Genomic DNA, 16929 nt, shown 5'->3' with positions numbered 1-16929 from the left:
TGGATAGATTAGGCAATCAAGGTATCCTCGAACCAATCAATTACAGTGATTGGGCAGCACCAATTGTTGCCGTCACTAAATCAAATGGATCAGTACGCATTTGTGATGACTTCAAAGCATTGAATCAACAAATTCAGATCGATCAACACCCCGTGACCTCCTTAGATGAAATTCTTCACCGAATACAGGGTGGTTGTATATTCACGAAACTTGATCTTCCCGATGCTTGTTTTCAACTGGAATTAGATGATGACGCGAAGAATTTGTGTGAACACGCAATTCGGTTTATTCCGTTATCGGCGCATGTGTTTCGGGGTCGCATCTAGTCTCGCAAATTTTCAACGTTTTATTGATGGTATGATCGCCGGCGTACCAGGTGTTGCTAGTTTTATCATTGACATAATTGTTACTTGCGCTGATGAACACGACCATTTTCGCAACATATCGCTACTTTTTGATTGTCTCACCGAATACGGTTTCACCAGTCAACTTCCCGAAATGGTAATTTTCCAAAAGTAGTATCGAGTATCTTGGTCACATAAAGGACAGGGACGCCAAACTCCTGTCAAACAAATCCGTTGAACTAATCGAACACTTGCCAAAACCTCAGGATGTTCGCCTCCGGCGACGGTCATTTCTGGCCAAGGTTTTGTCGCCGCTAATGTTTTGGCACCGCATTTTATCAGCGGTGTGTTGGCCAAAACTTTACATCTTCATGTGACCCGATGCAGAAGGGCTTTGCCTCGAAATGAATAGCTCTCATAGGCCTGAACTCACTCGTTACACACCCCTACACCAGTTTATCCTGACAGTCTTGGACCAAGTTTTCCAAAAAATACACTCGGACAAATCTTATCATGAACTCAAACCACCGGTCGGCATATTCTCATGAACAAGTTATTTTTTTCTGCGTGCCTCGCTAATTGGCTATAGTACCCAACACCTTGGCCTTGGAAATTTTTAAACTATCGCAGGATTTTTTTGCAATAAATTCAACAAATATTACATACATATTACAGGATAATCATACTGTTCGCGTTCCAGACTATAATAAACCTTGAATGGGTTGAAATTTGCGTTTCAGTAACTTGCAAAGGTGAGTCTGTAATAATGGTATTTGCTACTATCCTCGTGCCTCTGCCTCGCGCTAATCAAGCTGCATTACGGAAATATTATGATTGCTCAGCGAAAGAATGCAACCAGTCAATTTGATGTCATTTTTCCAGCCTTTCGCCGGCTCAGACGGGCAGATGCACACTTTATGTCCGCCATCAGGTGAGGCATTGATTAATCTGCATCATTCATTGTTAGCTGGCCGTATGACGATCGCAGCAGAGTAAAACATTGTGCTATCGATTTCGCACGCGGATGTTGTTGTAGTGTACATTGTGGAGTTGCGATGCCCAGCATGTAGTGTAGAGCAAAAACATTTTTCACTGATTTAGCTGTTATATATTTTCCATCCCCGCCTACTTTCAATTGTGGATATATAGTATATTCTCGTGCTGCCTGCGTGACACTATTGCGAATGTGATCAGAATCTATTCTTTTTCAGTTTTTTTTTATTGTGTTTGTAAATCTGACTCTACAATACACGGATCAGTGACTCATCAACCATGAACTTCACTGCTTTGTTAGTATAGCGACCATGGAACAAGAATTTCTGCTTGATTATTTATTTTACTAGCGAATGACACTATGAAGGAAGTTATATGATAATGCTTTCATAACTGTTTTATTTGTAACATGCCCTATATTTATCCACTTTATTGGTAGATTACTCTAAACTTAAATATGCATGCATACAAGTAAATTAGGAAACACCGATCACTATAATCAATGATATGAACTTCTAGCTCAATCGACGAAAAAGGTGCAAGAGGTTAGTACAATTCCCGATCTATGCTCGCAGTCTCATCTTCATTTCTGTGAATTTCAGGGAATAGTAGTACCCACGAAAGTCCTTCCAGTTGACTCCGTCAGCGGAGGACTCGTGTTTTCCCCGTAAATACTGACCATTCAGGTTAGAATGATGGCAAGCCTGGTACCACCATGCCCCTTTGTATTTAACTGCACAGCTCTCCGCCCCAGAATCGTGATCGCGATCTTTCGTAGAAAATTGGACTTTGCTCATTTGAGAGTTGTTACCTGAACGATAAATTCAGTGGAATCAATCTATTATTTTAGCGGTATTGTTTCAATGAATCCGAGAATCAGTCAAATCATTCACGAAGAATAGTCGGTCAAATTTGGACAGGGTATAACGAAAACGACTACTAGAGAACATGACATTTAGGATGGCACACATTTGTGGGTGATCGACAAGCTAATTCATACTGTACAAGATTGAAATATGTGTTATTATTAAGAAAGGGTACATGATCAGGGTTGTAATGACTCGAGTCACGATTTTTTGGTGACTCGACTTGACTCGAGTCATTTTCTTGAAATGGGAAAATGACTCGACTCGAGTCAATATTTGGATTGACTCGACTTGTACTCGAGTCATTACGCATGACTCGGCCCAAGTCATTGACTCGGATTATTTTATATGACTTGAAAGCGAAGAAATTTGCGAATCGTAATGGCTAGATCAAAGCATCTGACGAATTCTGCCGATATCGCTATTTGTCAACACTGCTTTCCTTGAACTCGTCTGATATCAGATATGCCGCCTTAAAAACAACAGGCAATGGTACATAGTAGCAATGCATTGCACAAAATCATCCAGGGATGAAGAGGTAATAAATCCTCCGCAATTAAGTATTCAAGACTTTTCAATTATACCAGCAAATAATCGAAGCAAAGTTAAATTAGAGCCAATGCAATGACTCAGATGGCCAAGTACTTGGAAGAGACTGATAAGCTCATGTGTATAGATTTGAAGGCGATGATTCTTTGCATTTTAGGGCGACTAGAAAGAATATGTATCAAATGCTCTTCACTGTGGTTCAAAAATGCTTGTCAATTCCTGCACCTACTGCACCAGTGCAACGTGTTTTCAGTAGATGTGTATTTATTCTAAGGCCATGCCGATTTAATATATCTGAGGATCTCCTTTCCACTTCGGTATTTTTGAAGTGTAACTCATCATTGATTTGATCTGCAGTCTGTGAAAACACACAACACCCTCCGTCCATTTGACGTTTTGTTAGGTATGTGCATCGTGCACGTGAGTAATAATGAATGGCTAATGTTGTGTGATGTTTCTATACAATAGGGCTGTGGGGCTGTTCAAAAATAACTTCTGTTTTATTTTACTGGATGGCTACTTGATAAAATTGTTATGTTGCAATAAAAGAACACTGTATGTGGCTAAATTTTAAAAAGTAGAATCAATGATATGCGAGGAGAAAATTTTGAATTTGAAAATTAATGGAGTATTTTAATGAGAAATTATTTCATATAATATATTTACATACTAGTAGTAAGCCGACTATTTTTTCATATCCAAAATATCCTACTCTAATAACTTCCCTTCTTCCAATTGGAATCGAGCCAAATTTGCTATGAATCACATTTTCACACAATCTAACAATATCATGAGGTAGCCGGTAAAATTCGAAAATCTTTATTCGTAATTAATCCAAAATTTTCTCTCGCAGCATTGCTTTCTGCCGGTTAGAATTGTGTCAAATTAGATTTTTTAGGCAATCTAACAATTTTAAGAAGTAGCCGGAAAATTTGAAAAAAGGGTTTTTAACAGCCCCGTTGTACAATTATTTCTCCAATGCTGTAATTGCGATGTAGTCTGTAATGCAATTGGGAAAACCTTTGGTAATATCAAAAGGCATCTGTTCGTTTGTCACTGCACATTGCTGCATGCACGCTTTTACAGTATGCTGGCCCGGTGAAAATACCTCTACATAAACATGCATCTGTTGATTCTCTATCACCAGATATGTAGCCTAGACGTGAATTCGTAGGTTCTGTATCTGATAGTATGTAGACTTGAATTCGTTGGCTATTTGTGAGCTGTCGTCGATTTGCTCGAAATAAAAACTGAATGCTTGTACTTGTGATGCATCGGATTGACAAGACAGATATTTGATTTTAAGTTCTAAGATTAGTTAAGTTATGATTTTGTCGACCTGTCGCGTCTATCTGTAGCATCGGTAGATGAAGCCAGGAACTGTCCGTAATCTGCCTCAATAAACATGTGCCAAGACTCTGATAGGGACAAAATAAGCATGTTCGGCAAGCAAGGAATTCGATAATCGATATCACCCAAGCAGGATTGAAAACATGGGTTGAACATGAGTTCAATGCTGTGACTTGGACTCGGACTCGAGTCATAACACTATGACTCGGACTTGACCTTTTAAACGGTGACTTGGACTCGGACTCGAGTCGGTGACGAATTGAAAATGACTCGACTTGACTCGAGTCAAAACCACAAAAGTAAGATTGACTCGTGACTCGGAGCCATGTGACTTGGTTACAACCCTGTACATGATTGATAAAATAATACTTGGTACAAATTGATGGCGAATATAATTAGAGGTGTTCAGGAATCGACGCTAACGCAGTAGTAATATCGTACAGTGAGTAAATGAAAATTTACCGACTACAACTTAAAACATGACTTTATCCCACACCTGCGTGCTTCTGTTTCAGATATTGATATAATGTATATTTTTGCGGTTGCCAGTACGTGTTGATGCTACTCGTTTCCTGGCAATACAAAGAGTTTTCTCACGCAGTGCGAATATAAATTTAGTAGTTTTACTAGTATTACTTGTTCATAGATACTGACTCGAATTTTTTTTCCATACTGTACTTTTGGTCAACTTAATTAAAGAAATCTGATTACTCTTTTTTGACGCGTGGCCATCGCCTTCTAATTTGTGCATACCGAATGGGGGAAGTTTGGCGGTGTCAGCACAGACGATCAAAATTGTAAAATTACTGATGTTCGACGGTGAACATTCTCCTGACATATTTTCTTTCCTAATACTTACATATTGTGGTCACAACTACAGAAATACAGCATGCATTGGATTCGAAAAATGATTACTGTATTTACGAGGATTTTAAAGCACGGATGCAGTTGTTTACTGAACCGCGTTGCATGGCAAAGTGAAGCGTACCGTTGTATCTTCATAACCACGATTACCACATTTAAAATGAAATTTGAGCAGTTTCTAGTGATAGAGGACGGCTAGTCGGCCTTACCGTATGACATCTTGAACAGTTTTAACTGACTTGCGAAACGTGTAACAACGAAACCTTACATATGCGCGAGGCGAGTACTTGGAATTGAACTAAGAACATTTCAGATGCATCAATGAACTCAGCAACCATTTTCATCAGGGCGTTCGGAACGCTTAATTTGACCGCAACCGACTCTTACGCCAATGCCCTAAAATCTACTTTTCTCCCATTACGTCACGGTCATCTAGATATATAGGAATTATGGACAGCCAAAACGCTGAGCAACCAAGCTGCGAAATTTGCGACACTGATAGCGGTCTCATTGTCAGCTGGTATATTCGTATCGCCCATGTAGGCTAACTATTGTGACGTGTGGTGAGCACTGAAACTACGACAAAATAAGGACAATGTAACTTCAGAGGACGACACTCTTCAAAATAAGGACATGCCTTATAAATAACACACCAACAACAACAACACAGCCCATTGATTTAAGATTTATATCATCGAGGGTGTGAGCATCGCCCACGATGAAATACCAATTTTGAATGATGTGGGCACCATGGTTTTTAATTTAGTCTATTTCGATAAGTTGAGTTTGCCTCGAACGGCTACAAATGAAGGGTAAAACGCATATAATTAAATGAAATACTGTATTTACACACTAATCGATATCCTGAAAAAAGCGTCGGTATGTTTAGTGCGACGTGTTTCGCAATTGGCGAAACCGATTGTCAATAAGATGTTGGGTCTCGCCGCTTTATCAATATCTAATCCGCCTTTCAAACGGCTTGCATACCCTGGTTTATTGTGGTATATATCTCTGACTTCTAGCATTAAATATTAGACAACACGTCTATATAGCTTAGCCGGCGCTACACGTAAAGTGATTAATTATTATTCCTAAATGATGATATTTCGAAACCTTTTAATTTACCTGCATCCCCAATGTATCCAGACGTGGTAAGTGCAAAGTTGTCGCGGTATTCACCCACGTGGAAATTTCTGTTAATAGACATATCCCAGTTCACATATTGAGTTCATTTTATTGGTGGTTTTAAACCCAACGTCTATATATTGGAATGTAGATACTACAGATTTCATTTCTTCAACCTGTAATGGGATTTGGTATGATTCGAAGGAAAGGCACATAGCGAAAATGCTATCTTCTAGTTTCTCAATAATATCCGAGCATGATTGCGTTCTGGGTTCATGCAATTGATATATATAGGTCAGCTCGATGTAATTGCTGACCGGATATATACCAGTGGACTGTTGTTAGTGTATGGTCATTGGTCAAGAAAATTATAAATCCAGTGCTACATTTACGAAAGGACATATCTGAGGCAGCAGGTATCAATCGCCGATGAATGGAGCTGATAATCATATGTTGTATCAACGCAATCGGATAAGGGGCATACAGTGGCATCCCCTCGTCCTAACCATAGTAATTTGGAGCATTAAAAAAACACGGCTTTTGTATCGGAGAAGTTCCGAAATTCGCTAGTAAATGAACGAAATAACCGAAACCATAACAAAACAGACATGAAGCTTGCCGTGGTTCCAATGTTGTGTCGTTTACTTACTTATTCGTCAGTATTTACATAATTCCATATTTTGAGCAGGACTTTGATAGGTGCCTGGATATATTTTCGTAACGCAAAGTGTACAGGACACAACTTGATACACAACATTGATAATATATCCTTACAGCTTACATGTTACCTCCTTGAGTTTGCAATCGTTATATTTATGTTCCGGTTCACAATAGACAATATTATAATTCAAGTCAAAACTTTGCGAATTCAGAGGGCATGGATTGTATAATCTTTGTTGTTGATAGGTACATTCACTCCGCAACATGCCGTAGAACAGTGGTTCTCAAAATGGGGGTTTAACAAGATTTTAACTGGAGAATGAGCACAGTGAGCAGTCAACACGATGACTTAGACTCGGACTAGAGTCATAAAACCAAGACTCGGAATCGACTCTCTTCTCGCCGACTTGACTCGGTGATGAATTGAAAATGATTCGACTTGACCAGAGTTAAAACTATAGAAGTGAGATAGACTTGTGACTCGGAGCCTTGTGACTTGGTTACAACCCTGAGAGTCGCGAGCAGTCATGCGGCTACGAATCAAGCACTGGTAATAATGATGTAGTCGCGACAAGCGCGATAATTTTTTCAAATTCACCAATGAATTTTGTCATTAATATTACTAGTTTCCCATATTGCTATCAAATACGTATGCAGGTAGGCTGTATTTATTGTTGCAGCAATTTGACACGTAGCAAATGTTCAGGTCGAAAAAAATGTGACGCTGCCGAGAATTTGATGGATATTCTTAGTGGTTTGCAACCTCAATGCTTACATCAAAGCCTAAAATACATGAGTGATTTTGCAATTGCAGCGGAAATCTGACGAACTTTAATTCGTGCATGTTAGCATTACCTTTAGTCTACCACATCCATTGTAGTAAAATATTTATTTCAACTCGAAGACTTTTCGGGTGCCTCTTTTCAAGAGTTAAAGGCACACTAAAGGGATTTAAACAGAATGAAAGGCAAAACGAAAAAGGCAAAGTATGACGTAACAATCACAATTACATACCATCAAGTCCGCAATGTAACAATGGCTACAATAACAAACTTTGATCTGTGCGGTGCTGTGGTAGTGCTATTTGAAACAAAGAGGCACCTGAAAAGTCTCCGAGTTGAATAAATATTTTACTTCAATGGATGCTGTCTTGAAGCTATCTTTAAATTCTGTGCCACGAACCAGCTATACAAGTATAATGAATTATAAATTTGTTTCATATTGTTATACCCACACTCACCAGTTTGATATCCCCCAAGGAAGGGAACAAGTCAAGTATTCCAGACAGAGGAATGTCTTTTTGCATTATCCGTGAACGCCGATGTCCAAACAGGTGGTTGAACAGAGCGACAGCTTTCTTCCAATCACGATTAGCATTTGCGAATTCACTTTGAAGCTGAAGAGAGGCTTCTTCGGCATTTAAAATGCATCCACCTAAGATGGAACACATAAGTATCCTCCCAAGGCATTCAAAATGGCCTTGCACTTTCAAAAACACACCTGGAATCGCAAGCGAAGACGTGCTCGTACCGGAATGAGCAGAGCGATTTTTCAAAAGTCTGATCGTTCTTAATTTCTGGGATAACTTTTTGTTAAAATTACGCTAGAAAACAAATGAAAAGGTGATTGCAAATAAATATTGACAAATATAACTATTTCACATTACCCATGGTGGGTGTTGTAAGGGTTTTTTCCAACAAGTGCCTTTCCAAACTTTGAATATGCTCGCTTTTCAGTCATGTCACCTTTTCTGAGGATGTGATTGGCACACTCTTCTACAACAAGGTGTATGACTTCATAGGCAGCTTCTGCCTTTAGCGCTTGTCGGGCTTTACGGCTGAATTCAGGTAAAGACATCCCATGTACGCTTTCAGAATTATCGGCGCAGGATGATGGCTGCAATATTATTATAAATAGGATCGTGCTTAACAATAATTATGTGGATATATTACCCCTTCATCCACATTTGGATCAAACATGGTTTCTGCCTCATCTTGTCTGGCTTTTACATGCATTGCTTGTGCTTGTGTTCTTTTTGCTCCATCTGTGGTTTGTAACGCCTGCTAAAGCCTACAGTTGAGATGGGTCATAGCAACATATTACCAAATAATTACCAGTTTCATAGCTGGCTCTGCTATGGGCAAGGTGGCATCCAATGATTCTGTGCGTGAAACAGCATCAACGCCGACCGATTCTTCTTCTGCTGAAATTATGGTACTGGACTCTACTGGTGAGACGGAACCGTCACACAAATTGTTCGAAACCTCGGTCAACATCTTTTTATAAATCTGAAATATCAACATATACTTGAACGAACGCATTTTACAGCGAATGAGTTGCTCCTACTTTTTGCAATTTCAGTAGACGGCGCGTAGTACCAATATTGAATAATTGCCACAGATCTTTATCGAGAATATCGGTAAAAATATTCGAGTCTATGTCATTTGCTGAAAAACAACGGACACAAAATTGCGAACAGAACCTAATATCATGATACACCTAATCCAGGTAGCTACAAACACCAAACATGCCCAACATTTTTAGTCATCACAAACTGCTGTTTGTCAATAATATGACTGATTTGAGGCCATGGAAAATCATGATCAGAAATACAATGCAACCCAGTACTATTGCAATGTTCAACAGCAAAGGAATTCATTGCAGACTCAAAATGTCGAATTAACAATTTATGGTAGGCCTAGTTGCAAAATAGTCGATTATTTATATACAACAATTCGTCAATGCACATAAATTCTGGAAAACTATCATCTTGGAAGCTGTCAACAAGGACATCTCCTACCCTGTAAGTCAGGGGTCGGCAACCTTTTGCTAGTCGCGGGCCAAATTTCGGGTGTACAACCTTTTGGCGGGCCGGATTTTTTTTAGTACTATATTTTACGCTCACTTCGGTATATTATCCTACATTGCTGCTATCTCAATCATACCAATCCGAAGACACATGTATTTACACTTCAACGACACAGAATAATTGGGACAATTGACGCAGCTTGCTTTGTGAAAGGTTTTCAACTTCTGGTAACATGTCAGATGAAACAAGAATCAGACCCTATTCAAAATAGACGTCCGAAATACGTGATCTTAGCTTGGTCTTCGTGAATTTCATTGTTCAAAACTATTGTTCACATGCGTACGTGGTTCCAAAAATCGATGCAATTTCTTTTGCATTGCTGGTCAAGCTGGGATAAAGACCAATTTCAAGAACGTACTCTTTGTCAAAGTCATGCAGCGATATGCTCTTTGTATGAAATTTGTCATTCAATTCAACTGCATCGCATTTCAGAAAGGCCCATTTGAAATTTTCAGGCATTGGCATTTCCAGAGACACAGATTTGTTTTGAATGCGCCTCAACATCTCATGCATGTAGTTGTTTTCCCCCTGAAGTTGCAAGTTCAATTTGTTCAGATATGACGTTACATGTACCAGGAAAGCAAGATGAGACACCCATTTTCGATTACAAGATTATGAGTCGGGGATATTTGTATTTTCGAGGAAAGATGCTATTTCATTTCTCAGTTCATACACTCGTGTAAGCATAGCTGCTCGACTCAATGAGCGAACATGACAGATATTGGCATAGGCCATATTGATTCTCTGCTTCTAGTAATATCTGGCTAAACTGATTCAGTTGATGAGACAAAAATCCTATTAACAGTTTTCACCATTGTGGCCAAAACACTATTCAGGTTTTTTGTCTTGGCACACAATGCCTACTGGAAAATCAAACTATAGACAGGCTAACTAACATAAGGAGGCTAGTTATCTATAGTTGTATAGTTTGAGATTCCGTCATTGCATCTGAGACGCTCCCAGCGTTTTTGAAGCAAAGGAAGAACACCTTTATTGTCACACCCCGTTAGAGTGATTAACCCTTTAAAAAACTATGGAACACCTTCGGTTGCGAGATACACCCGATTGATAAGCGCTGATCCAGTCTAGTCTATCTCCATCTCCTACTTCAACCACCTTCGTTTTATGGCGTAACAATAGACTAATACGATGTAGGCTACTATTATATCGTAGAAATGCCGCATTTTTTTTATGAAGCGCTGCACTGCAGATTGAAACTCATTATGAAGCGGCGGCCCGTATTCTTGTGATAACTAATTATTATGTCGCGGGCCGGACGATTTCGCTTGGCGGGCCGGATCCCGCCCGCGGGCCGTAGGTTGCCGACCCTTGCTGTAAGTGATATTTCTGTGCACAACTCGTGTAGCAGTAACCACACATGTGTCCAATTGACAATTCTCAAACTCCATTAGATCTGGATAACCCACAACTGGTACAGTGGTATTGTCAGCAATGACAGTTTCATCTTTCAAAAAGTTGATTTTTCTTACACCTAAGTTGTTATCGATCATTTTTGTGCACATCCATTGTTGATGATGAAAACTGAGACTCAGTGGCAGATTTTTGAAATTAAACCACCTTTTTTGTTTAAAAAATCCATTCTTAGCCTCATATCTCAAACACGAATGAAAACCGAGGGGACCAAACTCTAACATTTGTCGTGGCAGATGTACAAGAAAATGCATTTTGGGCGTAAATGACAAACTAGGATACAAGCGCTTAAATTCTTCATTGTGAATGGCTATCAATGAAGTGATGTCATATGCAACATTTGCTGAACTGATGAAAGAAAATGACACCTGCACAATTTTCAGCAGTCGAACCAAATTCATCCAGTATTCATTCTCATCAGTCATAGACGGACCAATAACGAATGGGAGAGTCTGCAATAGTACGAGCATACTTGCAGCAGTCTGGGGTAGATTTGAGCTTGGTTGCAAATGCTTTCTTTCAATTTATCTGTGGCTTATCTTTCATAAAGCTCTCGTCGTACTCAAAATTCTGTAATTGATGATTCAAGCAAGATAATGATAATGACCCCGACATCTATATGATATAACAAAAATGCCTTGAGCTCCATTTTTACAATGCCTTCCAGGAGCAAATGCATTCCGTCATGACGGTCATGTAATACTCCCTTTGTCACATCGAAATGAGGGTTGTCACTGAGGAAAGTTGCATTGTTTGTCCCTAATTGTTGAGAAAGTGCAGATCGTTCAGCATTTCTGGGACAGCGCTGCAAGGCTACTAATCGCTCATTATGTTGCTCTTTCGAGCGAATGGGGCCAGTGGCGTACCAGCCACCTGGCGGTTCTGGCTCTGCGCCAGGGGCGGCAGGCTCCAAGGGGGCGGCAAAATGAGGCTGCACAGTGAGAGAGATGCCTGCATCATCGTGATGGTTTGAAGACGGAGATGCGATAAGGACTTTATAGTAAGGTCATCTAGTCTGCACCCCGTTTTTTTTCTCCTCCGTGATTGCTCGGCGTCTAGCGGGATAACCGCGGATACCAGTTTTCGAGTCTTCGGTCTGACCCGGCCCTGGATCGGGCCCACAACCTACCGATCCAAGAAGCCGGACGCATCACCATTACACTATCTCGCGCGGCGTGTAGACAGCCGGCTAAAAGAAGAGTGCTTGGTAGTCCTATAGCTGGCGTCCCGTCAGCTAAAATTTAATCAAACAGGTCTCAATCGAATGCTAGTGTTGCGCTGATTCCGAAAACACGAATTAATATGTTAACATGGCGATGGAATCACTCCGAAATAGCCGTCACGGCCGATTGTTCGGAGAGTTCGCAGAAAAAGGAGAATGCCTGGCGAACAAACAGAAGATGCTGGCCTCAGTGTTGTTGAAGAATTTAGACGATGCATGTTTCAAGCATAGGACAGATTTAAACTTGAAGCTGAAACTAGGTTTACCGGCATTCACCACTTAAATGATATATTTGGATTTTTGAATTCCCACGCGCTGCTGCAAAGCGAAAGTCACAATTTATTCACCAGCGCTTTTAGAAGCACTTATGACGACGAGGTGGACTTTTTGGAGTTAGCTGCGAAAATTGTCATGCCTTATACCTCGAATTAGGGATCATATAAAGCAGAAGATTGCTAGCTTTTCGTACAAACCAATATGAGGCCTCTAGGACAGGGGTTCTCAACCTGGGGGGCGCGCCCCCGTTGGGGGGTGAAAGCATTTTAAGGGGGCGCGAAGAATCGGTCAAATGATTTTTTTTCGCGCCAAGCGCGATTTACCTGCAATTCGGGCGTGTTTTTCTATATATAGACCCAGTTTCTTATTTTTGAATTCTCTCATCAACAGTCATAACCTTCCATGCCATCAAACAATCTGTTAGGGTTGCTAGCATCCCGGTTGGATCTTGTAATATGACGATACGAGGGCGCGGAATTTTTCGCGGAAGTGTCTAAAAAAAGTTGCGAACCACTGCTCTAGGACGAACACAAATTAAGTTATAATCATATGAAGTTGTTCAACTTGAGATTTTAACAGGGTTAAGAGGCTGGTGCGGAGCAGTGAAACCACGTTTGATCGTAGTGCAACAACGTTTGATGTTTTACAGTGGTTGTTTAATGCAAAGCTACTTGATTCGACACCGTATTTATGCTCGTGTCTGAAACTTTATCTGAACATTGGTGTTTCAACTGCGAGCTGTGTGAGGAGCTTCTCAAAGCTCAAACTGATCAAGTCTTATATATTTAGTTCTATCATGAATAATGATCGGCTATCAGCTCCATCCATTCTGTCTATGGAAAGAGACTACGTTCAAAAACTTGAATTTGAGGATATTATTGCTGCTTCTGCTTTGAGGCGGCCATTGATTTTCTATTTGTACAATACATTCGTTCGCTATTTCTTGTTTTTATTATTTTTGGCGTCATTAACGTCGAGACGGTGAGGCTGAGAAGCGGCATATTATTTGTAATTATTCCTATTGGCAAGATTACTTGAACATCAATCTATGTCGAGATTTGATGCGGTCTACTTAGGGGGGCGGCATTTTCAAGAGAGCCAGGGGCGGCTGCACATGCTGCTACGCCAGTGAATGGGGCATTTGTCGTGAGCATTATAATCAGCAATTTCTTGCTTGTGAACATCACACGTCCGACAAGGTTTATCCGCCCCACCGACACCTTCTTTGAATCCAGCCAACTGCTGTGCAGCAGGAGTATCTGCGATACAATACAATAAAAAACCATGAATCACCTGCTTGGAGCCATTTATAGTAAGATTTACACCTCTTGACAGCACTTTCATTGCATTCACAAAATCTTTCAAAATAGCGTTGTGACCAGAAAAAGCTTTCAAGTGAACAGATTTTGCGAGGCAAAGTAACTGTATGCTAACTAGTTTGCTACGGCAGTGGTTTGGGATATTCAACAAAGACCAATAATATGCAGTTATTTTGTGTTTTTTTTTGTGCGCTCCAATCGGATTAACAATTTCAAATTCATCAGAATATAGTGCGAACAAAAGACAGTCTGGATAACGGACAATGCCCTCGTGAGTTTTGAAATATTCACCTTGCCATACATCTTTCATTATATCAAACTTGTTATGAACCACATATGGGGACATGCGAACAATTTCTGTGCCACTAAGTACGGCTTCTAACTGCCTCAGAAAAGGCACAAAGTATCCAGTAGCAGGTTTTTGCATGATCCGATAATTTCTGCCATATCTTTTATTTATAGTGCGATAACCTAGCACCACAGTTTCTGGATTGACAAGATTGAAATGTTTCTTGTAGAACTCCTGCCGGGATTCTTTCGTTTCCAAGCAAGATAAAATATTCACAGGATTCACAAGTGATGTACCGGTACTTCCAGTTGAATCACTTGGTATAGAACTCTGCCAACTTGCTAATACAGCATCCAGCATAGATGCATTGGAAGCTAGAATATCTGTCACCCCAGCATCAGAAAGCTTATGAACGGTTTTCAGTCTCAGTAGAAGTGCAGCTTGAGGTAATAAGAGAGTCATTGGGAAAGTGACGACAGGACTCTCAATCAGCGGCAATGGGAGATCACATTCCATAACTTCTGATGAAGCATCTATGGCAGTTAATTCATTGACAACACCATATAAATCAAGTTCAGTCTGTCCGTCATGATGTGTCCTACAATGATTTTTGAACAGACGATGATTTGCAAATCTTGTTCGACAAAGCATACATGTAAAAATTAAACTGGGATGATCCTTGTGGCGATTCAGCAAATGTTTTCTCAGCTTATCCGGGCTATCGAAAAATTGGCACAGCCAACAAGACATTATTTGATAAAGTTTTTATCGACGAGGTTGATAATTTGTACATCAATAGCATATAACTGTAAAATTACCACTCAGTATTACATTTGGTAGCAGCATTCAACGCCACCCAGGATGCATTGAATAACTCGGAATAAGGCAGTATCGAAATTAAGGTTTCACAAGTCGAGCAGGAGGGGAGCTGACACAGCACACGAATACCAGGTTTATCTAGGATAGCACATGAATAAATCGGTCCGTGGACATATGAGCATGTGACATTACAGCATGCGACACATCGGCATGGAATACATGAGTATGTTGGTTAAATTACGGGTTAGGTTAGGGTGTCATTCAAGCTTGGGTTAGGAAAGTGGTTCCCAACCTTTTTCATCTCGTGCCTCCCTTGGCCGAAATTTAAGCCAAAATTCCCCCCTTAGCAAAAATCTGCCCGATGATTAAAAAAGGTCATTTTTACCGCACAAACTCCTGTTGACTGAGAGAATAAGACTACGGGCGGTACCGAGTGTTTGTTTCTAGCAGTGCTGTAACAACACTTTGCAGACCTCCAAAAACAATGGTCTTCGTCCCAATCAAACAAATTCTGGAAGGCTCGACTCAACAGAGCCCCACACTTCCATTTGTGTTTTTGGCTTACCATGCACCAATCGCTAATATAACTGCTGTGAAAAATCAGTATTCATAAATTTACTGGTCTCCCGACTTTTTGCTCAAGCTTACGTATGCATTTGGCCAATACTATTGGTACTTCCATATGTAGCAGGGTTGACCAGACTCGAGCCTGACTCGAGTCACCATTTTCTGATGACTCGACTTGACTCGAGTCATTTTCTCAAAATACGTAAACGACTCGATTCGACTCGAGACAATCTGGGTATTGACTCGACTTGGACTCCAGTCATTGTGCATGACTCGAACCAAGCTATACGAGTCGAGACTATAGGACGGTCAAGACCGGCATTTCATTGTAATTTCGAAGAACAGTAAAGTGAGCATCCTATTGGAATTTCGTCTATTGGTCCTGGTACTGGACAATGCGACAAGAAACTGCTCAAAGTGACGAAAATTAGTATATCATGAATCCAAATCATTCAATATCACCAAACAGGGTTGACTTGAGTGTGACTTGGACTCGGACTCGAGTTATAATACTATGCCTCGGACTCGACCCTCTGCTCGGTGACTTGGACTCGGACTCGACTCAATGGTAAATTGAAAATGACTCGACTTGACTCGAGTCAAAACTATGAAAGTGAGATTGACTTGCGACTCGGAGCCTCGTGACTTATTGGTTACAGCCCTGATATATAACATACACGTGATCACATTCCCTGCTGGAGCTCGTAGAAAATTTAGGACATCCATAACGTTTCGGCAACATTGCACCAAGTTTAACATGTCTTTTTAAAATGAAGCAAGGCTAGCGATCTCTTTGACTTGAATCGATGACGTTGGAATATTTTGTCACTGTCCGAAAACGTTGACTTGAAAATATAAGATAAATACTTTCACTAGAGGCCTTGTTGTGATAGATTCGGCACGACATTTGCTCGATTAGGATACATTTGATTGAGAGGCCGTTGCTGGCCTACAAAATTGCCTTGCGAACTGCAACACATCTGAACTAGTTTTTTTTTTAAAAGCGGGGGGGGGGGGGGGGAATTTGTATGTGAAAGAGATTTCAAATAGCATTTGAACATACTTTCAGCAAACAAAAAACAGCCATAAGGAGCATACGTTTGAATATAACTGGTTGACTACGTGACGGTTCGGACATGAACAATTTGGGAAATCCGTTACAATTCTAAAGTGAAATTCCTCCCTAACAATTGCAAATTTCCCCCCTAGGGGGGAATTCCTCCCCGGTTGGGAACCACTGGCGTTAGGATATATGTAGCGCGTAATTTCAGGGTTATGTTTCGGGTTAGGTTTAGTTTTGGGTTTACAAAGTTACATGCTGAAGCGACGCATGCTAAAGGTTCCTATGTTCAATTGTCGTTTTCCATTGTGTCGCATGCTCAAGCT

At 40.4% G+C, this 16929-nt stretch overlaps 2 protein-coding genes across 2 annotated transcripts in view; both read right to left on the bottom strand.

Annotated features, from left to right (window-relative positions):
- Nucleotides 1-1660: 1660 nt before the first annotated feature.
- LOC145444551 (ficolin-2-like) overlaps nucleotides 1661-16929 on the bottom strand; it is a 207159-nt gene continuing 191890 nt past the window's right edge. Inside the window, exons 4-5 of the mRNA XM_080322547.1 lie at nucleotides 6092-6159; nucleotides 1661-2148 (exon numbers count right to left, since the gene is read on the bottom strand). Coding sequence (XP_080178673.1) covers nucleotides 1901-2148; nucleotides 6092-6159 — 316 coding nt within the window. The 3' untranslated portion in view covers nucleotides 1661-1900. The remainder of the gene's footprint in view (nucleotides 2149-6091; nucleotides 6160-16929) is intronic.
- Nucleotides 8414-9033, bottom strand: LOC145444125 (uncharacterized). Its single transcript, XM_080322052.1, has 3 exons — nucleotides 8866-9033; nucleotides 8704-8811; nucleotides 8414-8647 (listed from the first exon to the last, which is right to left on the bottom strand). Exons 1-3 carry the CDS (start codon nucleotides 9025-9027, stop codon nucleotides 8414-8416), a joined length of 504 nt encoding a protein of 167 aa, XP_080178178.1. The 5' UTR covers nucleotides 9028-9033.

The sequence above is a fragment of the Botryllus schlosseri genome, chromosome 8 (genome assembly GCF_051294905.1).
Source record: "Botryllus schlosseri isolate E-star chromosome 8, Bs_hap1, whole genome shotgun sequence".
Lineage (NCBI taxonomy): Eukaryota > Metazoa > Chordata > Ascidiacea > Stolidobranchia > Styelidae > Botryllus > Botryllus schlosseri.
Note: the sequence above shows the minus strand (reverse complement) of the source record. Positions and strands in the feature narration are given on the sequence as shown.

What these genes read in the sequence shown, in the direction of transcription:
- LOC145444125 (XM_080322052.1), bottom strand. Translation starts at nt 9,027, where the DNA reads ATGTTGACCGAGGTTTCGAACAATTTGTGTGACGGTTCCGTCTCACCA. An exon ending in CAGAGCCAGCTATGAAACTG is followed by an intron (nt 8,812 to 8,865) that starts GTAATTATTTGG and finishes AGGCTTTAGCAG; the next exon opens with GCGTTACAAACCACAGATGG. An exon ending in ATCCAAATGTGGATGAAGGG is followed by an intron (nt 8,648 to 8,703) that starts GTAATATATCCA and finishes ATAATATTGCAG; the next exon opens with CCATCATCCTGCGCCGATAA.